The sequence below is a fragment of the Eutrigla gurnardus genome (genome assembly GCF_963514095.1).
Source record: "Eutrigla gurnardus genome assembly, chromosome: 8".
In the NCBI taxonomy this organism is placed as follows: Eukaryota; Metazoa; Chordata; class Actinopteri; order Perciformes; family Triglidae; genus Eutrigla; species Eutrigla gurnardus.
Window position 1 is genome coordinate 3,383,741 of NC_139922.1, and position 12,485 is coordinate 3,396,225.

The 12,485-nt window shown below is 43.3% G+C and overlaps 2 protein-coding genes across 2 annotated transcripts in view; one reads left to right on the top strand and one right to left on the bottom strand.

Annotated features, from left to right (window-relative positions):
* The window catches only part of LOC311017210 (LHFPL tetraspan subfamily member 4 protein-like), a 40,205-nt gene extending 30,011 nt beyond the window's left edge, over positions 1-10,194 (bottom strand). The window contains exon 1 of the mRNA XM_084015428.1: positions 9,730-10,194. Coding sequence (XP_083871554.1) covers positions 9,730-10,138 — 409 coding nt within the window. The 5' untranslated portion in view covers positions 10,139-10,194. The remainder of the gene's footprint in view (positions 1-9,729) is intronic.
* The window catches only part of plxnb1a (plexin b1a), a 259,098-nt gene that overhangs the window by 135,534 nt on the left and 111,079 nt on the right, over positions 1-12,485 (top strand). The window lies entirely within an intron of this gene.

Consider the following 12,485-nt stretch of genomic DNA (forward strand, 5'->3'; position numbering starts at 1 on the left):
AAGTTCACAAGCAAGTCTGTTATCTGCTGTCTTTTCTTGTCCGTGACTGGGTGCCTGGAAAAATCGCTGATGCTCGTCTGCCTCTGTGCAATGCTGCTAGCATTACTGCTAGCATTACTGCTAGTGCTAGCTGTTGGCAGCGGGTGTTTCATTTTCAGATGGTTGAGCATAGCAGAAGTGTTCTTGTTGTACTTCAGTACAGCCGTACACAACCGACACTACCGTGGAGTTAGTGTCATCTTCAGTGAGGTACTTGCATACAGATGAATGTGGGGCTGGTTTATCCGGAGCCTTTTGCCGCTGCATCTCAGCGCCACGGTCAGCACAGCCACTATTTCGTCCACGACTAGTTCATTGTTGTCTACAGCGCTGACTAGTGGTAAAGCTTGTCGACTACTCGACTAGTTGGTGAAACTATTATATATATGTATATATTATATATACAAGCAAGTAACACTTGACTACCTCCGTTCAACAACGGTGTGATTATCTGCGGCACTCGGCCTGCGGCCTCGTGCCTACGACCGAATCACAGCCGTGCTGATATACAGTACAACAGCGTTCCCTCTCGTGTGATATTGCTTTTATACAACAGTGCTACGAGCACATTTTATTAGTTAACAGTAATAAGAAACAAGAGATTATGATTTGTTTGTTTAGTAATCATTTATTCGGCTCCGCCAACACAAATAGTTCCGCAACTGAAGGGAGACAAGGCTGTTGCCAGGCAACACATATACAGTACATAAACATTCCTAGACACAAGCTCGCTACTCTGTGTCCGCTGCTACTTTGTATCATTTACATTTATCTGAATGTTTCCATTTATTGTGCAACCACTGAAATATGAGTCTGTTGACAGACGCTTTGGTGGCATGATGTGTGTTTCTGGTGAGTTAACAGCTCAATCAGACAGCACGTTGCTCCAGCGTTTCCCGCTCTCCATAGATGGTCTCCAGCAGTGGCGTGCACAGGTAGACACTAGGTGGTGCTAAAGCACCTGCCCTTGCCCTCTGGACCAAGCAAGTGCCCTTTTGAAAGTTCGTTTTTTTCACACAAAGAAACACGAGACAATCCGGTCAATTTTCAAAATAAAAGCAGTGTGAACGCGCCTCAGTTGCCAAGCTGCAACTTGCATTTATTTGTCTCTGTTGTGAAGTAGCCGGTCTCAACGCCACACAGCTGGGCATAAATTATCGGCTGCTCACAAGCTAGACGCCACCCAAAATCAGTAATAGATATGACATGATGATGACCACCAGTAGAGTTTGTCATTGGTATCCTACAGCATGTGAATCTATCTGTATACTTACTTAAGATGAATATTTAGTAGGCTATTGTGTAGGTTTACATTAGGCTAGGCCTACATAATTAACACTTGCAGTAATGTATTTGCTAAATGACAAACAGGCAATACCCAATTGCCTGCAGAAAAAGTAGCCCTGTGCCTTGTTGAAATATAACCAAACAGTCTTATTCATATTGTTGGTCTCTTTTTATTTACCAATTGCAGCATAATGCCTAGAAAGGAGAGGATAAGAAGGGAAAAAGAAAGGGAGCTACAGCAGGCAGCCCAGGGGAGCAGCTCTGTGGGAAATAAAACAATAGCATATAACGTTCAACATGTGCCTGTAATGTTTATTTATTTTTTAAATCTCACACTGCCATAATAAGGCAGCCGTCAGTTCTACATGCCGCATAAAGTGCCCTTATTTTTCACTGAGCACCTGCCCCCCAGAATGTCTGTGCACGCCACTGGTCTCCAGTAGCTTTTTAGTGAGCTTTCAGACCTACGAAAAAAGTTTTTGTTTAGATATGTATTTTATGTTCTGCGACACAGAGTCAAAATGTATTGGCATCTCACCTATGCCCACTCACTGCCATGATCTCCCTCGCCTCGAGTCCCGCATCAGACAGTTTCTGTATGGCAGTGGCTCTCAGGTAAACCAGAAGCCGTCTGTCTCCACTGTCCCCCTCCTCGGCTGCAGATACAGGGCCTTTGCACCAGGTGGAATTCTCTTTAAATATTTTGCGAGCGACGCTACCGGGCAGAGCGCATTTCCTCGCTCCTCGTACATAGCGCCCCTCCGGTTTTCTCTGTCTCTCTCCAGCGGGTCTTTATGATTTTTTGTTTCCTCATTGAATGACATTGTGAAATATTTTGCTCCGTTAGAAAATATGTCCATCTTTACCGTGCAAAGTTTGCCACAATCTAAGATAGGCTATTTAACAGCTGATGTAACGTTAGCTAATAACGGTTATTAGAACGCCCGTACAGCGGAGTGATTATGTCTGTAAAAAGTCGCAGTGCTGTTATACTGTATATCAGCACTCATGGAACGTCTCTTGTCCAATCAAATTGCTCGGTTGGGACCGGTCGGAACTACCTGTTGTATAATTTACAATAATGATGGTGCGGAAGGTTTTTCAACATATTCCATTATGAAGGGAAGTAAATGTAAATTATGTTAATTAGTATGTTTACAGTTAGCTTTAGCATAAAGTCCTTCTGAGCTCCTGCTTAGATGGACGGGTTGCTATCCCCTTGGCATGCTTCCAGAAGTTGGCCAATCAGAAGAAAGTGGGCTTTTAGGGAGTGGAGAGTTTCAGACAGACGCTGAACTAAGAGTCTGCATGAAGGAGCTGTATAAGACAAAATGACTTTTTCTACTTTGAATCATTGAAAGCTACTCTAGTGGTATCAGAGAACAAAATATAGAGCTGGAAATGAGCATAATAGGTCCTCTTATTTCGTTTAAGATAGTCTTAACAAAGATTTAAAGTTTTTAAATAATATACATTAATGTTTTTGAAATGTTCAAACAATTATTGTACAGTAAATGAGTGAGATCATTTTATCTGCTATTTGTTTTCTAAGAGATTTACTGTTAGTATGGACTACGGAAACATCCATCCATTGTCTCTTATCCTGTATTCAGGGTCACGGGGGGCTGGAGCCAATCCCAGCTATCATTGGGCGAAGTCTATCACAGGGCTGACATGTAGAGACAGACAGGTAACCAGTCTATCACTGGGCTGACATGTAGAGACAGACAACCATTCACACTCACATCTACGTAGAGTCATCAATGAACCTATCCCCATCCTGCATGTCTTTGGACTGTGGGAGGAAGCCGCAGAACCCGAAGAGAACCCACGCTTACACGGGGAGAACATGCAAACTCCACACAGAAGGAACCCGGGGCCGACCCGGGAATCGAACCCGGGACCCTCTTGCTGTGAGGCGACAGTGCTACCCACTACACCACCGTGTGCAGCCCACTACGGAAACAATAATGCTTTTATTTTTAATTACAAGAAGTGCTTATGTGCTCTGAGAATGTCGCTGGATAACAAACTACATGAGAATGTCTTTGTAATCCTTCGTAATACTGCAGCATTTGGTCAAGTAAAATACTCCGTTGAACTGCAGCTGTTTTGGTCATAATTTCAAGCGTCCACAACTATAGCAACAACAAAATGCCACCAAAGTAGAGGAAAATACAGATACCTAATGCACTGCATGATATTACAACTGCTTTTTTAGTGTTTTAAACCAGCCCTGGGTCAACCTCCCTATACCCCCTATTGGTAACAGCTTACCAAAATGGCATAACAGGCTCTTAGTCACAGGTCAATGCCTACCTTAAAGCTGCACTAATCAATATTGATTTACAATTTATTGAATCCCTATGCATAATGTGAAAAGTTTTGCTTGTATTGACAAAACCCACTCAAAATGATCAGTCTTAGTCCACCGCTAGCTTTTGCTAGCTTATGTTTTTTGTTTACCAACTAACCCCAGCACCAAGAGACCGACGAAGGAAGTATCTAAGTGGTGAACAAACTGAAGCATTTAGCAGCTAAAGAGACGTTTCCCTCAGGTGTTGGTGGAGACCAAAATTAGAGCTCGAAGAGAGTGAATATTGGATTTTACATTTGCCAAGTGGCCACAGACACAACTCTCAATAAATTATAAAGTTGTTTACTGTATTGTGGGGGTGTAATTAGGCAACTGTTTGCTACACTTTGACAACATTATGTTGATGTGTTTTCAGCCTTTTCCGAGTGTCCCAAAACATACTGTAAATTATTGTAGCTATAAAAATATAATGCCAAACATAATGTCACATCCTTTTAGCATTGGATGTTAACAACTGTGAAAATCAAACTACGAAATCAAAAGAAGTCACCTCAGCCCAACCCCAATCAATGATGAGTTCAGGTGTCTGCGTAAATCTAGAATTCCATATTAGTGGAGATGGATGTTCGAAAAAAGTAAGGGATAATGCCCGACGAGGTGTCCATTAACACTTTTTAACCTACACCCTCCAGCCAATCAGGATCGAGTATTCACCCAGACCATGGTATAATATAATGTCATGAGCTAATAAACGCACAACATTGACATATTTAAACTCTTGGTTTTTTTTTTTAGGGAACCTTACTGTACGGAATATATAATATTACTTAAAAATGGAAAATTTTTTAGAGCTCCCCTAAAATTTGTCTCATGCAAGGCTTTCAACGGAGCTTGTTTCCGTTTCAGGGGAGCCGGGCTACCCTTTGCTCCCCTGTTATTCCAAATACGCTGATAGGGATTCCGTTGGTCACCCTGACAATAAGATTGAAATTCCTACAATAACAAGAGGGGGTGCACAGATGTGACGTTTTCAGGCCCAATATTGACGTCAACAACCAAAGCCTAGGTACCAATCAGAAACCAGTTTTTAATGAATAGCTGTATGCCTCACTGTGTGGAAGAGACTGAGATCATTCATGTGATTGCACCATGTGTAAGGCAAAACCAGGCTTCTTGTCAATTGTATTTTGTACTTTGTAAAACAAGATATAAAATACACTGATATAAATGTGCTGAATTGTTATTAAGTAAAATGATCGTATCTGTTACCAGATCAGCCCATTGTCACAGATACCCAGTCCAGCACTAACCGCTACCATTATTGGTAGCATTGCACCACAATCATAACAAAAGCCCTCATTGCTTGTTCTTCACTTCAGGGAAGTGAAGAAGGGAATGGATTGTAATGTTAGTTTATTCAGCATCCAGCAGCAAAAGTGAAATGCAGTCAGTAAGGTGTGGTCTGTAAAGGCCTGGTGTGGTCAACATGCTCAACTCAGTCCGTAAAGCCTGAACGCTAGGGATGGGACGAAATATCGTTTGGCGAAATATCCCGATACAAAACGTGACGATACGCATCGAGTTTGAAAAAAATGGATCGCGAAATGAAGACTAGATGGCACTGCCACATGATTTGTGTAGTATATAAATAATTTAGTGTGTGTGTTTGTGTGTATATGTGTGCGGCAGGCTATACAGTCTATGGTGGCAGGCTGGCAGCACCATCTGCTGGTTAAGCAGCGGAAAACTAAATGAAAAAGAAATTGCATCCGAGGAACGGTGCAGGTCACAGCGCATGCTGCAACAACAGTGTTGTTACAACACTGTACAGCAAGCTAACAAACATTAGCACCAACTACCTTGCCCTCAAACCGCCGAACAATGGAGTCGAATGAGGTCGAAATTGAGGACGCTCCGCTGGAAACAGGTCATTTGTCTGGCAGTATTTTCTCATTAAAAAATAATTGGCTCGAGTAACAACGTTATTCATTTCGATCATAGAAACAAATGTTAGCAGCACAGCTAATGCTAGCAGCATTAGCACTGTCCTGTTACGGGCATCCGGCTGTCCAGCCGCTGGACGGCGGCCGGCCAGACATCGGCTGGACAGTAGCAGCATTAGCACTGTCCTGTTACGAGCTGTGCTGCTAACGTTTGTTTCTACGATCTAAATGAGTAACGTTGTTACGTTTGGATACGCCAACAGCTCCGGCAACCTTGAGTCTGGAGGGGAGGGGGTGGAGGGGGAGACCGATACGACTCGCCGCAGTGTTTTGAATTTGACTGTCGTATCGTTTTTAGCCACATTCTTACATATAGCGCCTTTAAGAGAGGCTGAGATTACTTAAACTAAGGTTAGAGCACTAAGGGAGTGTTCTTGTTTGTGTTTGAACTGTTGGGCCGTGTGTTTCCTTGTGTGCAACTGAAACAAAAATAAATAAGTTGTAATTACGCAGTAATATCTTGTTTTGTTTGTTTGTTATTTTGTTTTTTGATATCGTATCGTGACGTATCGTTTCGTGACCCTGGCATATCGAGGTGCATCGTATCGTGAGTTTAAGTGTATCGTCCCATCCCTACTGAACGCCCCCACCCCTCTACTACACAGAGCACTAACTCAAGTTTATTAGTTTGTTTGTTAATATGGGACCTGTTGCGTGTCCGTATTGCACCAATTTCAACACTGCATGTGCTTGGATCCCCTGTAATACATCCACCACGTGTGAAGTAGGTTGGATTAACCATCCTGGATTTGTTTAAAGGACATAGCCACATACAGACGGACAGATATTCCTTGGGTTATATATGAAACCACTGAATGATGTTCCTATTCTAAGTCATTGTACCCCGAAATAACTTACAAAAGCACAGGGAAATGTTACATGTATTGCAGATTCAGATGCTATGACAAAATATAAAAAGTAAACCGATATGCGATTATTCATTTAACTCTCTAGTAATATTTTAAAATGGAAAGCTACCACTCTTCTCTTGAAGTAAAAATGAATGCAGAACTTTTAGTGTTACACCACAGCAATAATCTGTCCAAAAAAGTAACGGAATGGAACATGTTTGCTTTCCTAATAATTGAAAAATGTTCAAATGTATTAATTAAAAAATGTACATGTAAACTGATGTCCAATATACTTTAGTTGATGTGATTTATGGTGAGTTTGCAACCAGACATTAGGGCACACTCACACTAGGGCCAGCTGATCCGTACTGTGCCTCGGCTGATTGTCCCACCTCCCCAGTCCTGCACCGGTTTGCACTATTTCTACTACTAATACTATGCAACACTCATCATACATATGTTTCTTATTATACTCCATGGAAGTCAATGTACAGGGGGTTGGGGTGGATGGATGGGGCAAACAAACACAGGACTTTCACCCAGGAGAATGCTGTCTATGTCCTGTGTGAAACCAAAAGTCAAATTAAACTTATTGTATTGTTATGTAAAATGTTTTGTAAATTACTTAAGTTGCATAACACACATACTAAAATATGTTTCCCTTAAAACAAAATTGAGAATGCAGTTTCGATGTATCCAAAGACTACTCACAGTCGGATACTAAGTGGATGAACCTTCAACCAAAAGACCTGTGCTTGACATCATGTGCCCCAAAGTGTTGCTGTGCAAAACTGTACAAAACTCCACTGCCAGGGTTCTCACCTGCACCAAGCCCTGGCAACACTTCACCCCAACCCTCATCCACCTCCACCGGCTTCCGAATAAAATACAAAATCCTCCTTCTCACCTACGAATCCCTCCATTCCCTCACCCCTCAATACCTCTCCGACCTCCTTGTTCCGTACGTCCGATCTTCGTCCAAACTCCTCAAACACCATCTATTCACCACAGCCTTCAACCTACCCTCACACTGTCACCTCTCTCAGTTTGTTTTGTTTGTCTGTTTGTTGTCTGTTTGAATTGTGTTTTGTTCTCATTTGTGTAAAGTGTCCTTGGGTTTCTTGAAACGCACTATATAAATTAAAGTTATTGTTATTATTTATCATGAAGTGACTTTTCATAATGGTTTTCCAAAATCGAACAAAGAAGTTTTCTCACCTAAAACTAGTACAGGTAGTTTAGGTGAGAAAACTTCTAGTTATTTCAAGCCCAACCATGATGTATTTTCTAACCCTAATCAAGTGGTTGTGTTGCCTACACAACCACTTACAAAGCGATTTTGTTTGTTTTGTAGCATAATTTCATCCTGCCTGACAGAAGAATAAAAAACATGTTGCAGGCGCGAACGATACTTCCAATTGGAATAGATTAGTTTGAAAGGTGTGTTGGAATACTCCACCTCTGCTTTTGACCAGTGTCTTGCTTGATTACTGGTTTGTGGAAGGGTTTAATTCCTGTTAAATCATGCATATTTTTGATAAAGGGGGTAAAATCTGTACCTCTGCTATTCTCTCTGATTACTGCTGATTGAAGCACAACACTTCAACACACTCTGCAGAACAGAGGACAGAGTGGGCAGACGAGGATGAGGAAAAGAACAATAAAGAAGGAAAAAGTGCTGATCTCTCTGTCTCTCTTGTTCCCTCCCTGTCTCTCCCTCCCTCTCATTCAGTATGCTGACTGTTTCTGTACAGAAAACTGACTCCCACGCTATTCTGCCTGGCCTATTCATCACATTGATCAGCTTATAAAAAAATTGGATATACCCAGGAGGTTCACTAGAAATATGCATATGAGAGATCATGATTTTTTTTTATACCTTCTGAGAGATATGCACTGCTCTCACTGCTCTCAGGTTTAGTCTTGCTGAAGTGGTCACTTTACTCACTTGGCCTTGTATACAAATGTAATTTAGCCATTTTTTTCAGACAACAATCTTACATTTTGTAAAAAAAAAAAAAAAAAATACAGAAAAGAAAACACAAGTGCCAGCGCTGACGATCGGCATACATTTAAAAAGACAACACAATACAGCAACCTTTAGACTCGGCGAGTTGACTTCAGCAAAGCAACAAACAATGAAACGGCTGCACAACAATGTTTTAATCTTGTTTCTACCCTGAAGGAGTCACGTGATGTGCTATTTCTATAAGAGCATGAGGCACTCGGTGTACTGACCTCCATTAAGCTAATGATGTTTGGTGATGTCACTTAAGTAGCCTCCACGTGAGGATTTTTGCAGGTTTGCGATTTTCTATGTGAATTCGTGTTCCTGTGTGGGTAATTCATCCTCATCAGAGTGTTAATCCTGAACGTAGAATACAACTGTTAAAGCTGATATAAATAAATCGGCAATTAATCAATTGTTGATGCAGATGATCATCAATCATCTGCAAATATTTTTAGAATTTTTATAACAAAAATGGTTTGATTCCAAATGTGAATATTTGCTGGCATTTGGCCCTTGTGATATAAAACGGAGTAGGCTACCTCTCTAAACAATCTCTGTCACCATGGAATCTGTAATTTAGCTCTCTCTCTCTCTCTCTCTCTCTCTCTCTCTCTCTCTCTCTCTCTCTCTGTCTCGTGTGTTTTGGAATGTATTCCTGCTGTCTCAGCCTTGTTTTAGCATGACGGGAAACCCCTGCACATCCTTATGGAGCGGGCCAGAAGGTGGCCGTTAGACTACAGCGTGACTCCACGAAGCGACAGACAACACAGCTGCACAGACACCTTTCCATCTCATTTCCACCCGTCGAGATGTCACGTGACGTGCTATACCGGAGCTTGAAGCCAGTGGCACTCAGCACACTGACCTCAGAAGTCCGTGATGATGTGCGGTGACGTCACTACGTAGCCTTTCACGTGGAGATTTGTGGTTTCGCATTATCTACGTTAAGGGTGGCGTTTAAAAACGTCTCGAGCGTTTTGAGATGACATATTATTGTCTGATATCGTAGCTAGATTTTGAAATGGGTGGTAATGCAGCTGTGAATGTAGTCACCAGTCAAAAAAATTATAAAGAATGATTAGACATGCATTCGTGCAATACCATAGTTGCCTGCGCTGCTGCGTTCGTGCAATTAAAGCAAGACTGGCAATTTAATTTAGGATGAATTTATCCTGGGCTGGTCTGGGGCTTTTAGAGTCTAAGTAATGTTAAGTTGCTTACCGCACAGCAGCTGCATCCAGGCGCACGTCTTGTAAACCGTGGAGGTGTTGCAGAAGAAGAAGAGCGCCATGCAGGCGATGCAGCTGAGGGTCAACACCATGGACAGCAGCACGAACACTGACGCCGCCTTGAAGGCTCCGGACGGGATGGAGCTGAAGTCGGAGAAGCTGCCCACGCAGGTGAGCTCGCGGCTGGGCGACGGTCCGGTGCCCACGCAGTAGTGGAAGAGGCCGAAGTAGCCGGCCTGTGGCGTGTTGACGCTGTCGCCGATCCAGTAGGGCTGGATGAAGACCACCACGTTGACGATGGCGAAGCAGATGGTGAAGATGGCCCACAGCACGCCGATGGCCCGGGAGTTGCGCATATAATTGTCATGGTAGATCTTGGAGGATTCTTGGGAAGGCAACATGTTTGGTCGTTTGTTCTCTCTTTTCTTGTATCTCTATATCCCCCTCCTCCCTCCCGTAAACTGTTACAAGAAAATAATCTTTAGAAATGCCCAGACAGCTCGACACCCCTCACTACAGAGCTTGTGTTTTATTCCTTCTCTATAGCAACGGGCTAAAAAAACGTCCCTCCACTTTGGCTGTGTCTTCTGTGGCTGTTAAAGGCTCCAACACGGGCCCACATAACCACACCATACAAATGTATCCTGCAAGTGTGGGTATGATATCACGAGACTAAACATTGTACAAAAACGACTGAGGGGAAAATGCTACATTGAAAAATACAAAACCATATCCTACCTACACCGCTAATGAATAATTGACCAAGACCAGTGATTCAACATTACTGTCTAAGGCTCGTTCCTTGGGGGGTACACCGAACAAAAAAAGCATTTAATCCATCAAAACGGGATTTTCTTTATTTCACAGTGGTCGGGCGGAGGGTGTTAAAGCAGCGTTTCGTCGGCATCCATCAGTCCAGTCTGTCCCCGGGATGTCCTTTAGTACCATCCGTGGAGGAGATGCGTCTTGTTGCCTGTGGAGTCCAGCGGTGGAGCCCGTTTGTACCTCCCGAAGCATCCGTGGGATGCTTCTCTTCTTCCTCTGCTCGACTTCAGTGTCCACGTAGCATGTGGAAATCAAACGGAATGAAAAAAAAAAAAAAAAAAAAAAACCCAACAACAACCACTGCTTTCAACAAGAGCCCGCTGTCAAATCAAACAGCCCTTTCTTGTAAATCCGACATCCTCCACCGCCTCGACTCCATTATCATCATGTTTTTTTTCTTATTATCCAGTACGTCTCTCTCTCTCCCTCACCCTCTCTCCCTCCCTCTCCCTCTCTATATCTATCTATCTATCTTTACGTCCTCCTCCTCCCGTTTCTGTGCGCGCCCCCCGGACGATGCTGATATTGTACTGATGATAGCGATGCAGCGCGTTCACGTACGCGGGCGCAGCAGCGGGGGATTTTGCATCAAAGCGTGTCCCCTCACCTTGAATTTGAACACATATTTCCTCACGTTTGGATTAAAAATTTTCATCGCATAGTAGTACATATTATTTTAGCAAAATGTACAAGCATCAAAGGTAAATGCACTCAATGCACAGAAGACTGCCAACGTCATGTTATATTATGTTATTGTATTATTCTTATTCATGCATTCATCTGTAAGTCATTTGCATTATGTGTGAAGGTACTGCTCCATATACTGGTTGGAAGATCGGCGGTTCGAATCCCGGCTCCTCCAGTCTGCATGAAATATCCTTGCATAAGATGAGTTAGGTCCTGATGTGCAGGCGGCTCCTCTGCCCAGTTAGAGACGGCTCAGTGAATCCTGAATGTGTGTTAAAATGACTGAATGTAAAGTGCCTTGAGTAGCAAATTAGCTGGAAAGGTGCTATATAAATGCAAGAGTTACTCAAGAGGAAAACAGCCCTATTTGTGAAAACCTCTTTCAAATTCAAATTAAACATCTCAAGTTGACCTACAGAAACTAATGATAAAAGGTACAAACAATGAGGCACATTTGTGTCAATAAATTCAACAGCAGCATTTTCATGTAAATAAAGATGTAAAAAAAATTAAAACTGCGAGCAGTGATAACGGGCCCTCGCATGGCACGTAACTCGGTTAGTGCTACGACCGCCTGACGTGTCGGACCGCCTGGCCTTGCCACCGCCACGGGGCGGGTCGTCCCCGGCCACCGGCAAGTTGCCAGTCGTCCCCGGTCGTTCCCGGCCACCGCCACGGCTGGCGTCTGTCGTCCCCGGCCACCGCCACGGCTGGCGTCTGTCGTCCCCGGCCACCGCCACGGCGCGGGTTATCCCCGGCCATCGCCACGCCACTGGTCGTCCCTTGCCTGAATCGTCCCGTCCATCACTGTGTCAGATGAGTAAAGTTTTCATGCTCGACTGGGGTGCAAAGTTCCACGACACTGGGACCTTATACGGGTGTAAAAACATGACATTTTATGTCGCCAATAGGTGGCGCTCTGATTGTGAGTCGATATTGCAGTGCAGACGTGTTCAGGGTGGGACTCTCATCAAACGTGAGAATTTTGAACCGGATCGGACAATGGACACTGAAGTTATAACAGCTTAGAATGTTGTGAAGCATGAAATTCGTCCATGTTTGTGGCGTTGTCCTGGCCACGCCCTTGGACTTATGTAAGACCTTTCGATGATTTTGCATCGTTGAAGCCTCTAGAACAGTCTCAGCGAGTTTGGCAGGAATCGGAACAACCCTTTAGGAGGAGTTCGTTAAAATATACTGCATGAAAGAGGCGAAAAATCGCTTAAAATTTCACAT